The following is a 26697-nucleotide window of genomic DNA, read 5'->3' as shown; positions in this document are numbered from 1 at the left end:
AATTCAAATAATTATTTTGTACGAAACGAAATATTTTATAAATTTATATGTATCAAATATATACATATGTTCGCTAATACAAACATATAATAAGACGTTCCTTTCGCCGCGGATCACGAGATGAATTATTATAAGCACCTGAAAACTTACGTCCGTTCAGAATTCAACCTGCGATAATCGTATAAGACATACAGTTCTACCCAACGAGCCGCTCGGTTTACATCTCATAAACATTAATTAATTAATCCATGATATATCTTTAGTAGCAATTAACATTTGATCTTTATTGCGCAACGACATTAAGTACAGAGGTGACTTAATAGATCACCGGCTTAGGATTCCCAGTGAGCTGGGACTGTAATTTACTTTCGCGTAAAATCGCTGCGAGGACATATACATTAATTAATATCACTTCAGTAAATTTCCGATCGTGCCGGCAATCATGCCACTGGAAAAATTTATAAGTAATCACGGATCCCGGGACTCGTTCTGGGATTCAATTTCGAGTGGTTCTATAAATTATTACGAAAAATTTTTTTTTGCAAAATCTAACCGAAGAAAATTTGAAGTATAAAAAAATAATTAAACATCGTGCACACTTCAGTGTTAGGTCTCCCCTATCGGGCACGATCGGGCACGGTCGGGAAGCTACTGCGTTTGAATAGACACTCGCGGGAGGCGTTCGAAAAGGCGCGGAGCGGTCGCGCTCACCGCGTCTCGCTCGCGCTTGTCCAGCACGAGGAAGGGCGCGTACTGGCGGCACTCGCACGACACCTCCATCTGGGCAGCGACACGGACCTTGCACTCTACTCGCAACTAGCGCGGCGGGCTGGCTTATCCATTCTTATAAGGAGTAGGCGGACGGGCGAGTGGGCCACCTGGTGGTAAGTGCTCCCCCCGCCGATGGACATCGCCTATGCGCTACTCTAGGCACTAAGATGTTATGTCCCTCCGGCCGGTGGCTCCGCTGGCTCACTCTTCGAACCGTAACGCAACAACACAGAGAGCTGTTTTGCGGTAGAATACGTGACGCGTGCGTGTTACGAGTTCGCACAGAGCACCAAGTAAAATAGTAAAATATTATAAATTTGAATATCGAACACTTATTTTACCGGGATACAAGTTACTCGGTCTCTATATAAATAATGGTATTAAAATATATTTACTTTCAATATATATTTGGGGCTTTTCTTTATTCTCACACCAATTAAATAATCCGTTTTGTCAGTACGCTGGCGACCTTAAAATAAGATGTTACGCTCCTTGTGCCGCTAAATAGCATCCCATCACATAACAATACCTACAATTTTGTTTTCCTTTCGTCCGATTTATAAATATACGAATTATTTTAAATAATAGTCTATGTCGATTCTTCGATGGGACGCTATATATCCTTTATATTCTTTTTTTTTTTTATGTAATCTAAATAACTAAAATTAAAATCACTACGTGTTTAAATTAAGAATAAAATAAAAATATGAATAAATGAAGTGATTTTGTAGTTTACCGATATTTTATTAGCATTTTTTTAATCATAAATATCTTTTAAACGATAATTATAATGTTTAATAGTCGAAATATAGTGACTCTGGAATTATATGTATGATGCTCAATGTCACTTCCCCTAAACATAATTTGACAATATATTTGATATTGGCTAAATAAACTGTAATAAACTCGAAATGTGTTCCGGTACTCACGGGGTGCGGGTGCGGCAGGTAGGCGGGCGGCTGCTGCGCCACCATCGCGTAGGCGGGGACGGCCGCCACCTGCGCCGCCGATAATAATCACTATACTTGGTTTTTACGTTTGAGAACAATCATACTCACAATAAAATTGGTATATGTCATTGATTAAATGACTGTTTTAGTCAGAAGTTAAATCTTATTTCTAAATAAATATATAATAATATTATAATAATTCGTTTAATATGAAAATAAAGATTATATATAGGTATATCAAAAAGATTAAAATCTGATATTTTATTTATAACTGAATGTGGTCGAAACTCAAGCGAATACAAGAATTCAAATGGCAGTAGTATTGCGGGTACTGACCATGTGCGTCGGCGGCGGCGGCGCGGGCACGTAGCTGACGCCGGCGCCCATGACGCCCACGCCGCCCAGCCCCGCGCCCACGCCCATGCCCACGCCGCCCACGCCCACAGGCGTGCCCGGCGTGTGCGGTCTGGAACAGTACATACTATGCTAATTATACGAGCTCTACGGTTACTTCATTTTGTGACTAACTCGCGTGGCGTGTGTGTGAAAAATATGTGACTTCTAGTGTCGCCAGTGGTCGTATATGCTATAGTGAGGATTGCCAGACTTTAATGTAGGCAAATCAGATGTCACAGTTTCGTCAGTATAAAAGAAAAATAATAAGCATACTAAATATATAGATCGTATTTTCCGGTATGAACTCGATTCAGCTCAAAATGAAGCAAATATCTTTTCAAAATTAGACAACAACTTCACGAATACCGCTGGCGTATTTTATGGAATTACATTAAAAAAGAGAATCGTGTTCGGTCTCCTCTCAGTTACTTCCGGGTAAAAAACTATTAGAATGTTATCGGTGTAGGAAAATTGTTATTGTTTGTGTTGTAGTGTTTTTAAATGTCATTTTAAATGTAATGTAAACCGGCCAGTAATGCTCGTATCAGGTACCTGCTGTGTCCGGGCGTGGTAGGACTGCGCGGCGTGAAGGGCTTGGCGCTGGGGTTGAACTCCTTGGCATTTGGGTTGAGTGTGGATTTCTTGAGAGTGACGGCGGCGGGAGAAGCTGCGCCCGAGCGCGCCTCCGGGGGGTCGTCCTTGCCACCCGACGGGGGCTGCAGGATAAAACAGTATTTAATTTTCAGAATTACGAAACCAATGGTCAGTTTTGAAAGAAACAAGGAATCACTTAGTAATAATGAACGATACTAAGAGTCGCTGGGCATACCTTGTGGTGAGGAAGTGAAGCGGGAACAGGCGCGGGTGCAGATGCGGGGGCAGGTGTGGGTGTCGGTGTGGGCGTGGGTTCGTGCGGCGGCTTGTGGACACGCTCGCGCTTGGGCGGCGACGACGGAGCTCCAACGTTGGCCGAGACCTCGGGTGGACTCGATGTACCCGAAGTCTGCTGGGGCTGGAATGAATCGGTGAGCATTGTCAAAAATATATATTTTCTAGTTTCATACCATTAACAAAACGAAATGGGAAAAATATTATCATGCTTCTCGCAGCTTCCGGCGATATGAATCTAGATTTATATACACGTTGTCGCCTTACCGGCGGCGGCGCGGACACGACGGGCGTCGCGGGCGGCGGCGCGGGCGCGGCGGGCGCGGGGGAGGACACCAGCTTGAACTCCTGCCCGAACTTCCGGAGCTCCTGCAAAAGAGTAAGCTTGCGGTAGAGAACGCTCGAGCACGTGGCGTGACGTCACGCGTGGCACGCGACGTGGCGCGCCGGCCGCACCTGCACCTCGTCCTGGCGGCGCGGCTCGGGCGGCGGCGCGTGGTGGCGCGGCGGCCGCGCGTGCGTGTCCGCGCCCGGGGGAGGGTTCTGTGGGGAAATTCGCAGATATTAGTGGATACATTTCTAAGTATATGTTATATATATATAGAGTTTACTCACGTGATGGTGGTGTGGTGGAAAGCCCTGACGAGGCAAGGGCGCCGCTCGAGGCTCGCCATTCATCTTGCCGCTTGTCGCCCTGTTTCAAAATGATGTAATCGTTTATAATTTTAGTAGAACGGTTTAAAAACAATTCACCACCACGACACCAGTTTCACAAAAACTGCTTCTTTTGTCTAATAGCTCTGTCTAAGGCGCGATTGACGATTTCGTTTATAGAATAGATTAATATGTATACAAATAGCATATTATGTATTCGATTTATCACGTGATTAGCAAATGATTTATTGTATGGAATAGTTTAGGCGAAAGCGAAGTTTGATGCTGCTTCGACCATATTGTGAAAAGCATTTTTTCTGGCTCCTCTGGACTCGAATCCTCGATTTAGCCAAAAGCTACTGGGTTTCTCTAGTCATAAATTCTCAGTAGTATCCCGGAGTTAGGTTTGTCTATGTCCGTTCGTGTAGCGAGTGAGTGAGTAGGGCGCGACTCACTGCGCGTGGTGCGCGTGCGGGTGCGCGTGGTGCGGGAAGGCGGGCGGCGCGTGGTAGCCGCCGGCCTGCGCCGCGTAGCTCTTGCCGCCCGCCGGGTTGGCGCCGGACGGCGCCGGGCTCGCAGCCTGCGGGACATGTGCGTTAGATACTGGGATATGGAATATAAGTAAAGAAGTAAATATTTTTATTACATTACATTTAGTTCTCTATGTTCTCTAACGCTAAAGAAGAAGCTAGACAAACTTCTTTTTCTTTCATATGGTTTTGGAGGTTTTGGAGTATTGTTACATATTGTTTCTTCAGAATCATAAATTACAAATATAAACAAAAAGGAAATGAATGATCGTCTGGACTCGACGGTGCGATGAGTGACGTAACGAATGTAATTAAATTGAGTAGATAATCGGTGTTATCGGATTGGAGCGAGTTATGTATTACCGGCTGGTCCTCGGGCCGCCGGTCGGAGGGGGGCGTGAGGTGGTGTCGCGGCGGACGATGCTCCTTGTCCTTGGGCGGTGCGTGCGAGAAGGCGGGGGGCTTCCCGCCGGCGCTGGGGGACGCGCCCCCGTTGTTGTTCGATGGCTTCACTAGTTTTCCCGTCTAAAAGTAATATTTTAATTCTTTATAATTGTATTACAAATTTGGTAAGCATTGAAACGCTTAATTAAGATATTTTTTATCGATATAACAAGCGAACGATTAATTCGGCAATACAGAGCAAATATTTGCACCAGTTTATTTTTAAACATTTAATTTTATTAAGGATACAACATTTTCAACTGTTGTAAATTACACAGACAAATATACAAAATCATCATATGTCGTTGTTGGATTAATATATTTATATAAGTATTTGCATTTGTCTATTATCTTCTGTAATATCATAAAGTTTACAACTAGTACTCGTACACACCCTCGGGCCACCCACCTGCATATTCTTCCTCTTGTTCGGTATGACGTACTTGCCGGTGTCTGCGGGCCGCACGACGGCCGCGAACCGTTCCTCTTCGTCACCATTTTCGAGCTCCAGCCGCGCCTTATACGACGGTGCACTTTCTATTTCGGCTGCTATCTCTTCCGCTTTAGCTTCTGCGTCCCTGGTAACGTTAAGTATGTCCAATATTATTTCACTGACCTTACACCAGCACAGCATACGCTGTGAGATGAATTACTGACATATTATGTTTAATTTTTTTTTTATTATTCGACTTAACTTAGTCGAAATTTCAATGTGAGAACTCGACCAATGATGTAATGTCAATTCAAGGTCACCGTTGTTTGTTTACCTTCGCGCTTTTTCCATCAAATGCGTTATAGACACTGATTGTTACACGTTGGCATGTTTTTAGTTTATAATGTTGTGGGTGGTTTGGTATGTTTTTAAAACGTAATCTTACCTATAATCCTGTGTGTCCTTCCTCTGTAACGGGAGCGTGTACCCGGCCAGCGAGTGATCGTAAGTGCTATGAACTCCGTAAATTTCTTCGTTCTTACGGAACATGTCGTTCGCGTCCCAGCCGTTGGCGCGGTGATCGAGTTCGAGATCGTCGAGTCGAGCGTCGCCGTTCAACGATGGCGCTTCAGCAGCTTCGGTTTCGCCGTCCCAGGGCTCTAAGTGACGCTCCTCTGCTGACCGACCGTTACCTGCGGGGGTTAATGTATAGGTCAATTAGTTAATCTTAGCCACATTAAATTATAATGATTAAAGACTAACTTTTATCAACAAAGATCTTTTTTATTTTATAGAATGTTTCGCCTTTTTATAAACAAACGGTATTCACAAATTATTATATGGTTCCGATTGAGTAGAACAGATCCATACTATGTCGACTCGTAAGATCCATAAGATTAAGGGAAATCCTTATGGAGGCCACCGTAAGGGCCTCAACAAAAATCATATGACACGTACGAGCAAAATGAAATACAAGGAAAATTGGGATTACAGAAGCGACCACCAGACATAGTATTGATACCACATACATGGTGTATAACCAAGGACGACAAAACAGAAATTTTACATTTTATAAATAGCGGTATTATTTAAATTTATATTTACCATTAAACTTGTTAGATATGGCGCTATCAGTCTGAAACACGTCGTGGGTCGCGTACTCGAGGTCCGAATCCTTGGCCCTGATGGAAACGACATCCTGCGGTTTGAAGATCAACTTCTCCACCACGGAGTCGACTGCTACGACGCCTTCTTGATCCACTCGATGTGCCACCTCTAGTACGACCTGAATAATCAAGAAGAAATGTTACGATCATACAACTACTACCAATAATACATTTATAAAAATAATACATTTATAAGTCTGTGTTGTAATATAAACGTTTATTGTATTGTTACCATTTTTTATAAAAAAACAATTTGTTAGTTACTTGAAAATTATATTAAAAATAATTTTGATATCGCCTTTAAAAAAAAATGGACCCTAACTGACTCCACGCAACTTTTTATCGTTAATATAATCTTGAATTCAGTAATGAGCCCGTATTTATTAAATACTTCTTTGGAACAAGATTAAAATATATTAATAGGCCAAGTTAAAAATAACCGTGGAAGCTTATTAAAGAAAAGAATTCCACGCCCCAGGAAGGATTTATTAACTTTGCGATGTCAGAAACTGAGTGATGTAAGTTTACCTTTCCTCGTCGTGTCTATACAATGATTGTCACTGTTCTTTCAAAAAGATCTATACAACTGTGAATATACATGACATTGTTGTAAACATATTGTGACGCAACCATAAACTAAAACCATTTTTTTTTGCAGAAAACAGTTTAAATAACTGTTACGTATTCCAAAGCAAAATGCCGTTACACATAATACTAAAAAAAAGAAAAAAAAAACTATACTAATCGAGCAGTATTTACAGCCAGTTAGTTGTCTAACTTTAACTAACTAACCGCGTATGCTGCGAAACCGAGTCTTTGTCAGGAACGATGAATGAGGATTATACAAAAGTTTCGAATATAAAGTGAGTCCTAAAACGATGAAATATCAGGTGGACTGTGCTATATTTTACTTTCTTACATAAGGTAAGGTAAACAGTACGCATTTTTGGTCTTTGGCATTTAGGACAATTTTTTTTTTGTAATCCAATATTGTATCAGTAATAATGCATTGTTTACACCGTCATTACATATTACTAAGTACGATAAAGCATTAAATAACAAGATAATAACGACGGCCGTAGACTTTAACAATGTAATTCAAGACAATAATAGTTACTCTTCTGTAAATTCTTCATAATGTAGCGATACTAAATATACCTACATATATATTATATATTGGTATATTTAGTATATTTATATATATAGCTTATCAATAAAAATGGATGTTGCTATATCTGTTTGAGATTAAAACACTTCGACATCGTTTGACCGATAACTAGGATCGTTGGCGTATAAATTATGAAGATCGTTTTATTATAGAATTAAACCGGCCAAGTGCGAGTCGGAAATAGCGGCAACTCTTTGTTGTAATAGCGGCAACAGAAACACTTCATCTGTGAAAATTTCAACAGTCGAACTGTCGCCGTTTATAAGATACAACCTGATGACAAGCGGACGGACAATGGTGTTTCAGTAATAGGGTCCCGTTTTACCCTTTAGCAATGAAACCCTAAAAAAATCTCCGTGCATAGTTACTAGAAAATGTTTCTCATAACCCTTGCTTGTTGTTAAAACTTCGCACAGAAGTTGTCGGCACTTGCGTGACATTTTCTGGCACAATACCATCAATATTACATACATGACAATTGTTTAATAAAACTTTATTACGCATGTCAGTCATAACGTTATAATATTTATATTTTATTAAACTACTTATATGACACTTTAATTTTACTTAAAAAGTTATCGCAACAAGAACGCCAACAGACAAAACGCATTTTTCGCAAAAATAATGAATATCATAGATTAATTATTTACTATTAAAGATCAACGATATCGTCAATTCAATGTCAAAGTTTGTTTATTTACATTCGTAGAATCTACATTCCGAACCGGAGGTAGCATTCGATTTTAACGAATCCTTCAAAACGACAGCTCAAAGGTGGACGAAATGGTTAACCTGAATAATTATATATATATTTTGTTATATTTTATTTGATTACACATCACATTATTAAGATTAGTCTTTCCGCCAACTGTAAAGCGTTTCAGTTAATTGTAGTCAATTAGTAATAGTTATATAAATGGATCATTAACATAATTTTAATTTAATTTGTTAATTAATATAGCATTAGGAAGTATAACATTGATAAGCGGCTAATGTTCGAGTTGTCCATTCATGCGATTGATAATAAATTATTTATTTATCACATTATACTGTTTTATCTAAATCCTATATTTTTATTCAACAATTATAAATATACTCTAAATGGTAACTTTGTGACTGTTGACGGGAGTGGTTTGTTGTAGTGTTTAGACATTCCGAAAACAAGCATTAAAAGAATACTCCTAAGAATATCGATATGTGTCTATAGTACACTTTAAGAAGACTGTTGTTACGAGTCCAATATTCAATTAAATTTAAAGTGATCACCGGTGTCGAATATAAACTACTAATGACACGCCCAGGCTTCGAACGGATACAATTATAAAAACAAATAAAGCATAGGTATATTTAGTTGATAACATTAGTTTATAATTTTTTATTGTAAACCTAGATAAAAAATTCTCTACGACTTGTATATGCATAGTTTCAAATTTGAATAATTTCAAGTGCCAAGTCAAAATTTAACGATAAAGCCAGTTCGACAACAAATTTCCTTCGTAACCGATTACGAGGATGTCCTCGTAAACGTATCCTTTCGTCGAAAAGAATTACTTGAATTTTTTCTTGAGTATTAATTCGATAGAGAATTAGAGACCATATGACAATTTTAATCTATATTGTTCAATGTTACCAACACAATTACTTCTAATTTCTATTAGTGAAAGCGATTGAGAAGAACTAAGCAAGGACACAGACAAAAACAGAAAGTGACTGTGTTTAATATAATCTATAAATGGCAAGAATCTTATCAAAATAATATAAGTAATTGTCACTGAGATTTATTATTGATTTATTCTCCTTTCACCGTTGACTTATCAAGACAAGTATGGCAATTTTATTAAATGTAAGGTAGAACGCCGAATGGGCTACCTGATTGATTATTACGTCCAATAGCTATTGACAGAGTAATATTTATTAAGCATTATATTTAACATTGGAATGTTAGTAAAATATATATGTTACTTTAAAAGCTCAAACTAAGGTAAATCTTAAGATTTTTCAGTTAAACCTAAGATTTACCGACATGAGTTGGTAAATGTAAGTATTTATTATAAAGGGACGATTTTTTCAGACTTTTACCATTCCTAACTAACCTAACCTAACATGTTAATCCTAAGATTTACCAAGTGAAAGACGATTTCGAAAAAAAGAAAAAAGTTCGAATTCATAGTCGGTAAATCTTAGGTTTTATAAAAAGTCCCACCTTAATTTTTGTTTCCCATTTCTTACATTGCCTATGCGCCAATAACCTTGGGACTTAGGATGTTATGTTCCATGTGCCTGTAAGTTGTACTGGCTCACTCACCCTTCAAACCGGAACACGACAGTACTTAGTAACGATGTTTTGCGGTAGAATAGATGATGAGTGGGTGGCGCAGACGGGCTTGCACAAAGCCATACCGCCAAGTAAATGAAAATTCTTTCTAAAGGCAACAAAGTTTCTTTACGCGTATATTACAACACCGTATGAAATTCCGTAAGGCTTAAATAATTACTAAAGTTTGATTTACAGCCAGTTGTTATTAAAACTTTATACAAAGAAACATTATGTCGTTTAAATCGAACTGTTTATAATATGACGTCACGTCTGAGATCTGAGATCGATAAATTTAGACGCTGTCAGTATTGAAACGTATTGAATGTCTGACATTATGGATATTAGACTACGTCAAGCTTAAGGTTAATGAACTATATATAAAAAAAAAAAACAGCCAATATCTAAAGCATACAAAAATTTCACAAGTAGACAAGACTACATAAAATCACACTTACACACGGCAACATTTGAGTTTTAAGAATTCAGAGTACAATAACACTCCAGACATATAATAGGTGGATTTTGTTATAAAAAACGTCTAGGGTATAACGAGTGCGTTGCTCTGAGGTCAGGACAACATCAGACCGTAAAGGCGTGGCCATACTTGACGAGATTTAAAATAATAAACTCGTACTTACGCGATAGTTTAAAACAAATGTACAACATCGAAAATCCGCTCTTAAAACGACCATACCCTTACAACTGAAAATACTCGAAAGGGCATTATTCATATAAAAGCGAACCTTGAAATAAGTTAATCGCGTCCTTAGGAGTCTCTTTGTTAACTTTTTGCTTTCAATCTTCAAGTATCCGATAATTCAAGCTTTCAACCGTTTGTTGAAATATTATTTCGAGCTTGAGGTCATAAATTACGATAGCGTACTATGTATAAAAAAATAAACTATGACTTTTGTAGAAAAAAAATTACACTTACGTATTTCAACACGCAAGTGGTGATGGTACTAGGCATTAGTCTTGGCTATTATGAATAAGAACTGACGTTACAGATTGACAATTTATAATATTCGAGCGCAGTACGTATACATATAACTGCAAAATGAATGAATATATATGATAAACAGAACATACACACTCAGAGATCACCATGGAATAAACATTTGAAGATCTACCGAAAAGATACGGGTCTCAAGAGGGAGTGTTTCATGTTGAGGTCTTCTTAGAGTACTTAAACACGTAAAAATATTAATTAAGGTATCGTACGCAGCACCGGTATCGCATTGCATTGTAGACATCAAAAACGTGTCGCAGCCAGACCGCAGTGCAATTATGCCCTTAATTCCCTCTTAGAATTTGTCGACCAGAAATCACAGTCTCATAGCACAGTAGGGAAATATAATCGTAACTACGTCTGTCTTTATTATAAGCTAGCTGTGTTTATTATTATTTTAATTTAACAAAAAAGTTTTTGTTCAGTTTACATATTTTACTATAACTTATTATGTTTTCGTGATATTAAGTCGTTGGTGGGAGGAACCCGACAAAATAGTCAGAAATACAAAAAAAAATTAAAAAATGTTATTTTGGTATATATAGCGTGTACGTACATACATATGCATTTAGTAAAAAAACGTTTATTTTAATATTACAAACAAACACTCCAATTTTATTATATGTATAAATTCATAATGTTAACACGGTAATAAACATGGAAGACATCGGGGAATTTCAATTTCTGTTTGAAGAGTTATGACATTATAAAGAAAAATTATAAATTTAGAATATTTACTCTATGGGTACACAAAATTGATTCGTAAAATATTCACGTGATGGCTGATTCGGCGACAGACACTATGCTGCATATCATGCGAAACACTGCGTTTCGGCGTCGGTGCGGCTACGGCACCATGCACGCTCATCTTAAACGTAATTTTACTCCAGCTCAAGACATAGACGATTCTACTAGTGTAATAAACAATGACTCGCGAAAGACTCACGCACATCGCGAAACAACATATATTTTGTTTTTATGCGTAGTGCATTTTTCTTATGATTTCTAATTACTAGATTAAAAAAAAAAAACTATAAAACATACGCTCTCCGTATCCATACGGACAGAGTAAGAGGCACGAGACTAATCAACGTAACAGCTGACATTCTCTTTCATTTCACCCTACGTTCAATATGAAGTAAACGATACAACAAATTGTTTCACAGTATGATATCAATTTCATCATTTATCCATTTGCTTTTAGCTATATTGATACCGGGAACAGTTAAAACGGTAACGGAGCATGTACTTTATGTATATTGTTATAAGATTGAAATCGAAACAATGACTTCACTTCAATGGACCTACATTGTTAAGTTTCAAAGCTAGAATTAGTCTAGTTACTACATATTGTAGGTTTATTATTAACTACGGCAGCTGTAAAATTATCTGTATGGTAGCGATTTATCTTAGTTTCGGGTCCAGTTTATATAAGGGTCGATCGCTGTATTGTTAATTGCCAAAATAAGATCTTCGGGATCGGATTTGATACGTTGGCTGTCTTAGGAATATGGAAGATAGCCGTCTCCTTACTCTCTATAAAGCACGGAAAATTTTAATATAGTGTAAAACTTCAAAACTTGTTTACCGATTTAAAAAAAAAAACAGTTTGTTTTTAAATGAGGTTGCATTATTTTTTATGTTAATTACCATAGAGGTTCTGTACATTATGAATATGAGAAGGATATTTTTTATTTGTATAGTATAGTCTTATTTATATTTGTTAAATTTTAATATTATTTACGGGGCGTTTTGCACACATTTTGGAGTTAATAGGTTGGGGTTACAAAGAGAACGGAAAGCAGCCGCAAATATTTAAAATAATCTTATCAATTTTAGCGCCATAGGCCCAAACCTATCCTTATCCTAATAGAATGATAATGATAAATGGTCAGGGTTCTCTTTTTTCATCACATCGAATAGGAAAGTGTTTGTGAATCCGCATGAACGATGATGACCGTGGATCAGCGTGGTGGAATAAGCGTCAAACCGGATTGGTAATTATATATTTACCCAACAGTCAGACATTAGCAGTTTTTACTTTCTAATATCTACTAATAATAATAAGATTAAGACTTAGTTTAATCTAGAAATTTCGAATCGACAGCCCTGCAAATTGTTTTAAATGACCGGCGTATCGTACATACGTGTCTCAAAGTATCCTTGTCGTTTGTTTAACGATAATTTAGTCGAGGCGGTAGCCTCTAGATCGTATTATTTTAATAGCTGTAGGTTTGGTCAGCTGTAGGTAATTGAAATCAGTAATTTTTTTTTAAAATATGAATCAACTCATGGGACTAAAACATCGGGCGTGTTTTGAAACTATTTAACCCGTGAAATATTGACGTTTAGTTACGTATAAATATTATAAATGCGAAAGCAAATTTGTCCGTCTGTTGTTGTTTCACAGCCAAACCACTGAACCGAATTTGATGAAATTTGGTGTGAAGCAAGCTTGAACTCCAAGGAAAGACATAGGACATTTATTATACTTAACACCAATAAGGTGAGCGGGCGATATTCATGCACACTAATACTAAACCATTGACAGGACTCAATCCTCATAAACATTGATTCTAAGTATACCTACATTTTTTCCTAACACGCTTATTATAACGCTTTTTATAAATGCCGTGTATATGAATACTCCATAAAAAATAACATCGTAACAACATTATCCAGCTCGGCTATGACGATGTTATAAAGAGTACGTAGGAATCCATTCAAGTATTGATTCTCACTTATTTTAATTCGTTAACAATACGTAGATAAGGTTACATGGATTGTTGTGATACTACTGGCTCACACTGGCAGTACCTTTGTAATACGTCACAATTTTACGAGCTTTTATTTAACCTCACTTGTTACTGGGCGTGGGTTAAATTCTGCAATTTTTTTTTATGATATAGGTAACAAACGTGCAGGAGGTTCATCTGATGGAAAATGACTACCGCCGCCCATAGACATCTGCAACAGTGGGGCGAATACCTGCAATCGCCAAACTGTTGCATTTAAGAAATAAAAATGGGGTTACATAAATTTAATTTTACTCTTTTGAATTTTTCACTTTCCAAACTTTTTTTAAAACAATTGACACACGAGCGCTGCATAGTCTAGTTTAATACGCGTTTTAGGCATCTTTTCAAAAAAACCTTCGATAAGTTTGTACTTGGGTTGTTTTTTTTCAATATTTTTTCCGTCAGAACTCGGTCATTTCTGAACCGATATGGAGAGATATTTTTGTTTGTTTGTAAGTTTGTGTTAAAATTCTATATTATTTTGAAATAAAATTTGCACACGAATGCAAATGCGATCTTGTACACTAAATTCAATTTGTTTATATAAATGGATCGAAAAAAACATGCTTTTTAACCTAAAACTACCTACCCTTGTCTCACAGGGTATTATTTATCTTGATAAATTATCCTGCACGCAGTTTTTTATCTCGTGCGTCCATGTACCTTGTCTCAAAAGTTAACAGTGACAAATCTGTGCTCGTCGAGGTCATAAGTGCGCGCTTTTACTTATAGTGAACTAGCTGAAACCGCGATTTCGGCCGCGTGTAATTCAGCTTATGACGAAAATCGTTCATGAACTTGCATGCATTTCATCTCTATTTTTTTGAAGGGTGAAAAAAGTATCCTATTTTTTTTTATTTAATAGGTTGACTGACGGACAATTGGACCTTATGTTAAATGGTCACCACCGCCCGTAGCATTAACCATTGGTTACATCGGCAATGCGCCGCCAACCTTGCGTAACTAAGATGTTCCTTTTGTAGTTACAATGGCTAATTCACCCTTAAAAACGGAACACAACAATACTAAGCATCGCAGTTGTTGATAAGTTGGTGGTACCTACCGGACGGGTACACTTTACACAACCACCATGTAAAACATTTCCGTCTTGGGGGTTCAAGTTAACTTCGTCAAATCAAATTTCAGTCAGACAGTTAAGACCAACTTCCGCATTATAATATAACTCTAAACTATTATAGATTAATACAAATAACTTTTGTTCCTAGCCGAGTGACATAGGGTCCGTAGACACGTGATTTATTGTTTCAACGAGGAAAAACCGGACAGCGACTAGGGAGCGGAGGTCCGTGTAGGGGATGACTAGACTCCACGAGACGTATATACGAATATCGTATAGCCTACGTTAATATAATAATTTTAATGCAGATATTGATATAAAATAATTACAAAATATCAACATCTTACTGACATAATTTCGTTAAGTTAAAAAAATTTAATCGCATGATCTTTCAACCTTTGCCAGTGTTAAAAGACACACACACACACACACACGATATCACGATATACTCGATATTATGATAAATATGTCAGTGTGCATGTTTTTTTTTTTTATCGAAAGTCACAATGTTTAGGAAGCAAAGATATCAAAAATGTGTTTCAAGCTTATCATGCATATTGTAGTTTAAATTTAAAGCGAGCGAAATTGCAAAGAACTAGCTGATCCTGCAGCTCCCCACGCAATGTTTATAAAATTTCACCTATAACACAGTAACTTAACTTTACCCTCTCGAGGTAAATAAAAAAAAAGTCTGCATAAATCCTTATCCTGCCCGGGACTATGAACAAATTTAATCTAATTCGGTTCAGCGCGGCGGCTTAAGCGTGGAGAGGTAATAGACAATTACTTTCGCATTTATAATATTATTAAAAAAATTATACATATTATACATCAAAACCTTTTCCGAAACTAAATACTTCTTGTATATGTTGTCTGTATATTAGTTTTTTGGGTTAGTTATTACAAAAGGTTTCACCATTTTTTAGTTCAGATAGATTAAAGTTTAAGAACTTCCTTACTCGTAACTTTTTAATAGGTTTGATAATTTTACAAGTCAGCAAGTGAAACTTGAACTAGGTCGCAATGTGGATGATGATGTCGTTCTGACCGATATCGGAAACTTCAGCCAATATCAAGGGCGATAAGCCAACTACACAGGAAGTTTTATAGTGGACAAGTGTGTGCGTAAACATAGGTCGGAAAATCCAACAAGACCGGTTAGAATTCAGGCGCTCGACCAACGGCATTACGTTCTTCCTGGGCACAAGAGTGTACAAAGATCCACCTTCCTGAAAACTCTTATGAAAAAGTTTGAAACCAAGACCTATGAAGCGTCAATAGCGCAATGGTTTACGGGCCGCCTAGCGATGTAAAAAGTCGCAAGATCGATCCTGACCCCCTTGGGCTAGTGTCGTCCCCACTCGTAACACAAGTGATAAACTTAAAAGGAGGGGTGAATAGAAATATCAGTAATTCCTTAATTCATTTGGGGCATTTGCTAGTATTCTTAAAAAAAAAGACCTCGGTATATGTGGCCTTATATATTACTACTACACCAACAAGGTAGTCAATAAGGCGGGACATGGATACTACCGTTAAGAAACTCAAAGCATATATTATTTATATAAAACTCGGGATTTTCACCGCGATCGTTCATCATATTTTTTATGTAGGTCGACGACTCGACAGTTTTACTTCTGCCGTAGACTTGAGATGATATACTATGGTTAAATGATGTATATTTTACGAGGTTTATTAGATAAATCCATATATTGATACCGATTTATTTTATTTAAAATATTTTAATTACAATCCACTGGAACTATTACTGTTAAAATGTCAAAGGATATTATACAAAAATATATCTATTAGTTCTATATTACGTAAGAAAACAGTGTAGGTATATAGTATAATATATATTATAATATATTCGAAAGAGCGCACCAAAATGAAAGGCGTGACGTATGCGGTAAGATGTCTATGTAATGGCGGAAATATAAATGAGACGCCATTATGAATATCGAATAATAATATTTAAATATTACGGAACTATACGTCTTAAAAGACGACTGGAGGATGGTCTTGGGTATGGACGTGGATGGATATAGAGGAAGAGGACGACCAAAGAAACGAAGAAGGGATTGTGTGAAAGATGATATGGCTGGAAAAAATGTTACTTGTGAGATGATGTCGACATAGAAGTATGGAAGAAGAAGACATGCTGCGCCGACCCCAAATGAAATTGAGATAAGAACAGGAGGATGATTAAGATACTGAACTATAAATAAAAATACACATAAACAATTTCCCTAGGTGATTTCTGTGAGAACAAACTCGAAACAGATAACATAACACGATCGTGGAATTTCAGAGTGTAATATCCGATATTGACTATAACAATTATGACGTTTGAATGATACACGCATCGAAATCGGTAAATCTTACAATCATTACACGAGTGAGATACGACGCGAGTTTTTACATAATAGCAATCCTGTACAAAGATTACTAATATTTTTGTATCATAGTATCTTTGTCAATTTATTCTCGAATAACTAAAACTTACTTGGATGTAAGGCTTTGTGCAAGCCCGCCTGGGTAGGTACCACCCACTCATCATATATTCTACCGTCAAATAACAGTAATCTGTATTGTTGTATTCCGGTTAGAAAGGTAAGTGAGCCAGTGTAATCACAGGACACACAACGGACATAACATCTTAATTCCCAAGGTTGGTGGCGGTGGCATACGTGTTGTAAAAAAAAAATCGTACTGAAACTTTGTTTTGTAATGTCGATTTTATATTGACAATGTAACACTGTTCATAATGGTGTTTGTACATTCTAAGAAGAATTTATATACGTGAAGTATTACACAAGTGCATAGTTTATCTGTGGTGCCACCAAACTAAACTGGGTCAAATCGATATACGCAGTGATTTCAGCGTTTTTACGAGATTTTTCGATATTTACTATCAATTATAAAGATGTATCACATATTGAGGCGTTATACTCGTGGATTCGTTCGCGTTGATATTGGATATTTGAATGATATTTTTATTTATTTATAAAAGTACATATTAACGTCGAATGGAGATTCAGTGTCATACAAATTGTATTCGACGAAATTTGGTTGATTCATTTTATACAAACTTTTATAAAACATATAGTTCATGGAAAATGTTTTTTTTTTTTTTTTTTTAAATACAAACAATTTTGTTTTATTTGGCGAAATGAATTATGTCAAAAATAGTTATAAACTATGCTGACATTGGTGGTATTTGTCAATTTGATGTTCCAAATACAATTTCTTTACATTAAATAGTAAAAATAATATAAAAATAATGATTATAACTAAGGTCGTTACAGAAAATCTTCCTATTTTCTTTTTATAATGTTTAAAACAATGACTTTTACAAATATTTATAATTCTTTGTGTTATTTATATAATCACAAAGATATATGCTTTTTTAAAATCACAAGTACTATTAAATCAGCAATTTTAATGTCGATTATATCGAGAAGAACCGTCAAGACAATCTGTGCTTAATCTTTATCATGGATTGTATACAATTAAATTAATATCGTATAAAGAATTTACACATTAAAATGAATGCCGGAGTTTCGATATAAAAGTGTCTTAGATACGCCAAGATATATTTACAGATAATATCTTATATTTGCTACGAGTTTAAGTGGTCGTACGCCTGTGACACAATTACACCCAAATGGCTTGAAATTTGGCACTGAATTAGATTATGTCATAGAGCAGGATTTTATAAAAATCATTAAAAATCGTAAAATAACGTCGGCTGGGCAAACGCCAAATCTCATTTCGCGGAGAAGGATAACAGCTTATTCTACCACGTTAGGACAATGCGAGTTTATTGATACACATGTGGCACAAAACTTAATCCTGGTTTCCTGACGATATTCGTCCATCTCGATACACGAGATTAATTCTATATAACAGGCAACATTTATGGGGTGTATATGTATATATTTCTATTTGTAACGACCGAATCTAATAAGACATCTACAGTGATCATTGTCATATTTAAGTAATTTACCCAAAATCCTAATGAAGTGTCCATCTAGACTTTCTTAATGAATAACTCCATCCATTGGTAAAATCGTATGAAAATGCTTTAGGTAGTTTTTGAGTTTATCTTAATTATATAAGTTTAATTACATGAGTATTCACTTTATTTTAAATACCTAATATCTTCTCTTATTATATCTAGCTTAAAATTCATTACATCTTTCTTTGCACGTACTTTGTATTAAAAGCGGTTAAAACCACAAAAATTACTAGGTGTTTTGTTGTTATATATTTTAATTTATTTAATATTATAATATTGCATGTAAGGTAATACGTTTCCAAGGCAAATGAATAACTTGAAAACATATCTTTGCATTGAATCAGAATAGAATAGTAATGACAATTGTAACGGAATCAAAATAACGTCAAATATTAAACTCATACTGTCTCTAGTACTTGGTAGCTTATAAATTGGGGATTTCCCAAATTCGCATCTGTAGGAAAGTACGTCATCAGTCCGGTCAAATCTGACATTAAAATTAACAATAATTCGCATATAGATGAAAATTTCATACATAGTGTTACAAATAAAATATCAAAAATACCTAAAGATATTAATGTCTGTTAAAAAAAAAACAGTTTATTCAAGGTCAAAGGACAAATGTATAGTAATAGCAATTACAATAAGACTCAAGAAGCAATTCTGCGCCGTGTATTTTAACAGATTAATAGCGTATTCAGGTGGTATTGACCTCCGAGTCCATACAATCGAACTAAGGCCCTCGGGCTGAATACTCTCTTCCCTCGTCATCATTATCATTCATCATTCGCCGGCCATTATTTAGGGTAAACATAGAGTGAAATAACAATACATTACGGATTTTGCAGAATTTCCCGCCTGTCGACGGCCAGACGCCAGCTCTCAGCACTTGCGAGAATGCTTTTACTAGCTAGTTTGTTTCCCGTACCAAAATAAACGCTATCGCTTATCAGTAACGTATTATAGTATTTTACACAAGCAAATCCATTAAATCAGTGCCTACATTTAAATACTTTCGAGTATAACTTAAATGGTCGCTATCCTTTTGTCTATCATAAAGAGTTTAAGTGACGTTTCTTCAAAGTTGATGAATGAATCTAGAAGTAGCACCGAATGAATGAATCTAGTAGAAAAACAAAGGCTCGTGTCGCAAAGAACCTAACAGCTAAAAAAAACAGCCAGTAAATGTCCCACTGCTGAGCAAGGGCCTCTTCTTTCGAGAACGTTTTGGATATCATTTCACTACTCTGAGCCAAGGCGGATTGGTGGATATATATGTCTCAGATCTTCATCCGACAGTTGATTGGATTATTTATGACGTTCTCCTTCACCATCTAGCCCGAGATGTGATCTGTACAAATGTTTAAATTCAGTGCGAACATGTGTTCTAGCCACTAGTCATCTCGGTTCGGATTCTCGGTAAAAACACTGAATATCAATCTTATGGTTTTAGCAGTGCAAAAAGCTGTCATACAAAAAAGGGGAAAGTCGCTTTGTAACCATGTCACAATTTTAGGGTACAAACAAATATAATATCACACATGCGAATATATGTTTAATATAATGCATAAAATATTTCAGTTAGTTTATTTATTGTTGACGGGTTAAAACAAAACAATGTTAAAGCAGATTTAGAACGAATATGGTGGTAGGGCTTTGTGCAAGCCCACCTGAGTAGGTACCACCTAATCATCAGATATTCTACCATCAAATAGCAATGATTATTGTTATGTTCTGGTTTGAAGGGTGAATATGCTAGTGTAAGTACAGGCACAAGGGACATGACATCTTTGTTCACAAGGTTGGCGGCGCATTTGGGATGTAAAGAAAGTTAATGCGCCCATATCTATGAGCAGTGGTGACTTACCACCATGTTACCCTTTTGCCTGTCTGCCTACCTATATAACAATAAATAAAATAACATGTATCTATATAATATGATAAGTGGTCGATTGTATATAAACGAGTCAGTCACGTAGTGAGTCAGAGATAATTCGACTGACGGCCTGTGCCGGTGTTGATACTCTTATATAATGATCGATTAAGGAATGTTTCACTGGGAAGGTCGGATGTTAAGGACGATGGGATAACAGACTTATTTATTTACGATTGGACATCATATATTTTATAGATTATGGCAACATTTATTTATCATTATGGGGAGTTCTAGGACAAAGACGTTATATTATGTAAAACGTAAACGTCCGCTTACCTTTTTTTTTTAAATACGTATTAGTGTAACAATAAAATATATATGATGGGAATATATCTATTAATAGCAAAATGAGCTGATTCTGTTAGTTTATACATATCAATTGTCATGGCGATCAGTAAACTGTATAGGAGTCGATGTGCTTCAGCGCCACCTAGTGGCGAATTACACCAAAGTGGTTACTATAAAAATGTCATTTCCATGTATCAAATTACAGGTAATCGCTCGAGTGTCGATGTTTATTTTATCTCAAACAGAAAAACTTACATACATTTTTATTCATAACACAATTGTAACGCGTTACCGTTGTCTACTCTCATCTATACAAATATTATAAATGCGAAAGGAACTCTGTCAGTATGTCTTTCTGTTGCTCTTTCACGGTCAAAACATTGGACCGAATTTAAAAAAAAATTGGTATGAAGCAAGTTTGAACTCCAAGGTTTTTTATGCTTATTAGTTGACGATCTACCCTTAAACCAAGATCGAATACGTGAGTGACAACTAGTTGATTAATAGACTTTACAATATATTTTTTGAAATGATTAACTTTGACTATTCATTAAATATCACAGTGACAGTGACATTAACCGAATGTAGAAAGAACGGTATTTATTTAGTAATTAATTAATATATGCAAATTGTAAATCGTTTATTGTTGAAATAAAGCCGCCTTGTTAAGTGACGTATCAATAATGACTGGGACAAAAACACAATCAAATAAATTTGAAGCCATATTTCATCCAGACATCAGCAGCCCTTGGTCACAAGCACCTTGCTTCCTTAATAAAATCTCCTGATATAGCAACCTTGCTTTAGCGGATCTGAATTTAGGTGGGCAAGTAAACCATCTGACGATCTGCGATCAAAGTCAAGGTCAAACCTTTAGTCAATGTAGATGCAAGCATTACTTATTTACTACTACCGGTTCGGAAAGAAGAAGTACCTATTTAGAAACACACTTGCTATTTTTGAATAGTTGTTTAAATTGTATTTCTATATTTAAAATTTTATTCAAAATATCAATCGTCGATCGATCCATTCCTGAGGCGTGTAATCGTCTATTAAGTAATTAAAAATCAATTTGCCTTTGCCATTGTCATCTCCTATATTGGTCCTGATGCGATGATGATCGTGTGGCACAATCTGTTATCAGGTACATGATAAATTCACCCTTCGTGACGGAGAAGACAACGTAAGGACATTCCTTATATTTGACATCCTGTTATAATACCAATAAGTTCACTCACCTCAAACTGAGCGCTGAACGTTTTGAACACACCCTCCCATAGACTTCCGGACTGCGTGAGAACTTGGACGATGTCACCGACGTGCGACGTCGCAGCGTGCATGAAATGCGCGTTATTGTATACACCTTCTGCTACCACTCGGCCTCGGGGCGATCTGGGGGTGGGAGAGGGGTTTAACTGTAACGAATCGCACTACTGTTATGTAATTTTGGACGGTTCCATACGACCTTCTCTAAATATCTGTACAGATATAAATCGTTTGATAAATTCTATTTTGGTATCCATTTTGGAACAGTATGTAGATTACTTCTAGTATCGGGTAATTCCGTTGCATCAAAAGGAAATTGTTTTCTTAGGAAGCACTATCTTTCCATAATATTCATGAATATTCCGCGGAATTACGTCATATGCATGTAAATCTAAGCACGTGAACATGCTTGTCGCCTAATATGCATAACTTAGGGCCTATTACTGTGAGCGTAACTTTATTGATATGCAAATATAGAGACATAAAAAACAATTCAAATAACTTATACGAAGGTTTACGTTTATCTAAAAATATTTAAAAGATGTTATCATTACATAAAATCAACTATGTATGTTTAATTACGTAAATTATGGTATCCTGAGAAACGATTCGATTCGGTGAAATACTTATAAATAAAGACACGTAATATTAATCAGTTTATTAGCTAAATAAATTACGATAATATAACAATGCTATGATCGTAAAAAAATCACATCCCTGTTCTTTATGTTGATGATGACATATTAAAATCACGAGGATACGTATAACAGCCGGAAATCATAAATTATTTATTATAATATAAAATTTCCTTCCTTAACCATTGAATTTCGGCTATAGCTTTCAATCAAAACAGGTAACAGATAGCGTAGCGAATGGTACACAAGCGGATAGTTTACGGAAACAATATATCTTCCGTCTTTCTTATAATCGGAAGAATATCAAGAGGTTATAGCCGGAGAAATATCAGGCGTTGATCAAATGCCTTTAAGTACTTCAAAGCATGACAGTATTCGGAACTTAAACACTGATACGACATTTTCTTTACAGAAACAAAGGAAACGATAAAGCCGTTAGTGAACTCTCTAGTCGTTGCAGCTGAGCTGACGATGTGACTATGAGTGACGGAATCAAGAGTGCACCCGTGTTTGCTCACATATTCAACTATCCCCCGGTTATATCGCGTATTTGCTATTCTCGGTTGAAAATGACCATGACCTGGGTGACACGAAGTCGGCCGTGATCGAAATCGGTCAGGAATACTATCACCACTGAGAAATTCGACATTTTTCCACACCAAATTACATTTAAGAGACACAGTAAGAGTACTCCTTACATACATTTTTCTTTATCAGTTTTGTAACTTATCTTCATTTAAACAAAACGTGCCGTTTTATTTATTAAACTAAGTATTCAGCATCCAGCAAAATACATATGTGTAGTAAATAGTGTAAAATAAAGTCAATTTCTGTTTGTCTGTTTTCCGCTTATTTCTAAACCATTAGACGGATTTTGATACGGTTTAATAGAGAGTGATAAACGAGGTTTCTATTTTTAAAATTAGAAAATAAATATTGCTGGAACATAACGATGTTTTGTCCAAAAAACTTTTTTATGAGATACATCAAAGAAATGTACTAAAAAAAAAATTAGGTCTTGAAAAGACCCACAGAAAAGTTCCGCGAAGTGTGTGTGTTTATCTTCTAATGTAGTTATAATATCTATTATTGTCTAATGTAAATTAGTAATAGATGATAGGTTATTTGCGAAGCCATTATGTCCAATACATTATTAATCCTTATTACAATAAATATGTCAAGTTTCTCTAGGCATTTATTCATTTATTTATTATCATCGTTTCTAAACTCCATGTTATGAAAAAATCGTTCGCTGCGAAACGTATACGTACGTGACGTGTAGTCGGATAAAATTTGGACTTTGACCATTAAAATTATCCAAATTTCAATATAGCCGTGGATGGATTTTGATCTATATTTTGCAATAAAATAATTATTCATAGTTCTTTAGTAATAACTGATGTCGGCTTCATATCCTAATCTTAATTTTATATAATAAAAATTAATATAATATCACATCAATAGCAAATTGAACATAGAAGAAACTTAATATAATATACGCGATTAAACTACAAAAAAAGCTACGGAAAGTACAGTGCACTAGATATTTCTGAGTAAATAAAGTATCGAAAACTAGGTCATCGCTCGTGTCATATATTTCTTAACACCTTATCTGTTTACATAAATCCGGTACCGAATGTACTTTATAATAAACATTAAGATCATATTATTTATAGGGACATTCAAACGTGACGTCACGAAAATTAAATGCTTTTTTAATTTTGGTAGGTTGTGACTTTTTGTTTAATAATATAGGTCGACGGACGAGCAAATGGGCCACCTGATGGTAAGTGGTCACCACCGCCCATAGACAATGACGCTGTAAGAAATTTTAACCATTTCTTAAATTCAAACCGGAACACAATAATACTGAGTACTGTTGTTTGGCGGTAGAATATATGATGAGTGGGTGGTGCCTACCCATACGGGTTTGCACAAAGCCCTACCACCAAGTAAATACCAACAAGACTATATAATTGCATTTTTAGACAGATATTCGGTGTCAAATAACTTACAACATATCACTAGTGGTCCCTAACGGTATGAGGTAATTAATAGATTTACTTGATGATAAAGAATTTAAAAAAAAACCTACCAAAATTACATTTAAAAAAATAAAAAATGATTTTTTTTATGACATTGAACTATTGGAAACGTATTAAATAAATAGCGACTACCATTGTAACTCAGTATTCGGTTAACCGTTCCGTAAATGGTCTCATTTAAATAACATACACTTATTGTACAGGAGTTCAGTCAATTTTTTTAAAAAAATAAGTATAAGTCACATTGAACTGTAATAATTAAATCATTAGCATATTGTAATACTATACATACATACACGAGAAGCTAAGATATCTTCTATGGAGTGAAGAAGTAAAACATTTTAATGTATAAAAAGTATCCCATAACATTTAGATGGCGCTGTTGATGTGAAACTCGAGTGAGCGCACATTCGGTAGAGTAAAACGGAATTAGAGTAAGTAAACGAAACATCCACCCTAATAAGGCGCTATTTTGAAAGTACTATATTTTTATTTTGATATTAATCAAAATTATCCAACTACTAATGACATTGATGTTAATTGCAGGTCTAACTACAGTAACGCCATAATGTCATAACCATTACCGTCTTTACCATAGGGCACATGGGACACGTGCCCAAGGCCCCCATCCTGAGAGGGCCCGAAGAACCAACAATTTCTTTCACACGTTTGTTTTCTCACGTTGACTGCTATGTATATTTTCGAAAGTGATATGTGTAAGAAATAACTAACATATTTATCAAAAAAGGCTATAAAATAGCTATAATATTGTACAATCAATCATATTCCTACGAATAAACATTATGCTCAAGCAATGATATTGATATTTTTTCTGATTCTCTTTATAAATTTAAGAAAACCATAAAACTTAAATTTCTTCATTCTTCTATAAATGGTTAATTAATTATTGTAATAACTAAAAAACACATTCTTATATTTTTGTTCGAGTACATATACTAACTTTTATTTAAAAAAATTTTTTGTTGCTCACTAAACTATTAGTACTAAGTATTATGTTGTTGTCTTATTAGAATGCAGTGTTGCTTATAATTAGGGCATCATTTAGTCTAGATCTTCTTTTGTTTATTAGCATGTACAATTGTATGAATGTATGCTCTGTTAGCGACCTATGTAATAAATAAATAAATACGAAAATTACCGCACCGTTATTTGAAACTATACTTAAAGCTTGGCCAAAAGCAAATTATTTGTACATGGCAGTAGATATCTACCAAAAGGGCCCCAGCATAGCTTGAGATGGCTCTGGTCATAACCATTCAATGGACGATAAAGCGTATTCGTTTCAGATGAAGAACCGATGGGATACATACTTCCCTTGATATATAATTATATTAATATATGACGGTCAGCTGGAAGGTCAGCTGCCATGAGAGATAGCACCGGTGAAAGTAAGAACACTACCTGACAAACGTAACTATTGTTTTCCCGCCAATAAGTAATATTTTTTGCTGCCGTGTTAATTTTTATGTTATTGTTATTATCATCTTAGATAACGTGGTTGATGGCATATTGTCGGTGTAATTCGTTTATATTCAGAGGTGATCACTGACCACCGAGTTAACTCCCCTTTAGGTATAGCCATAGCTAAGATATTCTGTTTTAAGCACATCTATCAACGATATCGAACGTTTAGCGTCTCATAAACCTGCGCAAAAATAATCATTACCAAAATCTGACGTAAAACGTATTTCATATAAAGCAATATAATTAAAAATAAGTATAGAACTGAACCGATTCTTATATATGGGAGAAAAAACTGAATTTACGATTTTCCGATATATAACTTTTTAAAAAATTATTTAAACTCACTAATTGACTATAAACGCAAATCCAAAACTTGGAATGGATGAACGCCTATTTAATAATAAAAACAATAATCAGGG

The 26697-nt window shown here is 35.7% G+C and overlaps 1 protein-coding gene across 4 annotated transcripts in view; it reads right to left on the bottom strand.

Annotated features, from left to right (window-relative positions):
• The window catches only part of LOC125071924 (ataxin-2-like protein), a 41398-nt gene that overhangs the window by 6298 nt on the left and 8403 nt on the right, over window positions 1–26697 (bottom strand). For 2 of the 4 annotated variants that reach the window (XM_047682357.1, XM_047682358.1), the window contains exons 2-15: window positions 22086–22239; window positions 6171–6351; window positions 5512–5758; window positions 5043–5211; window positions 4553–4714; window positions 4115–4239; window positions 3621–3699; window positions 3462–3548; window positions 3273–3374; window positions 2947–3129; window positions 2670–2833; window positions 2058–2202; window positions 1701–1769; window positions 712–780 (exon numbers count right to left, since the gene is read on the bottom strand). In XM_047682357.1, coding sequence (XP_047538313.1) covers window positions 712–780; window positions 1701–1769; window positions 2058–2202; window positions 2670–2833; window positions 2947–3129; window positions 3273–3374; window positions 3462–3548; window positions 3621–3699; window positions 4115–4239; window positions 4553–4714; window positions 5043–5211; window positions 5512–5758; window positions 6171–6351; window positions 22086–22239 — 1936 coding nt within the window. The remainder of the gene's footprint in view (window positions 1–711; window positions 781–1700; window positions 1770–2057; window positions 2203–2669; window positions 2834–2946; window positions 3130–3272; window positions 3375–3461; window positions 3549–3620; window positions 3700–4114; window positions 4240–4552; window positions 4715–5042; window positions 5212–5511; window positions 5759–6170; window positions 6352–22085; window positions 22240–26697) is intronic. The other 2 variants (XM_047682359.1, XM_047682360.1) reach the window with 2 other exon arrangements.

This window comes from Vanessa atalanta, chromosome 20 (genome assembly GCF_905147765.1).
Source record: "Vanessa atalanta chromosome 20, ilVanAtal1.2, whole genome shotgun sequence".
Lineage (NCBI taxonomy): Eukaryota > Metazoa > Arthropoda > Insecta > Lepidoptera > Nymphalidae > Vanessa > Vanessa atalanta.
The sequence above is the reverse complement of the archived record's forward strand: the minus strand, read 5'-3'. Positions and strand labels throughout refer to the sequence as shown.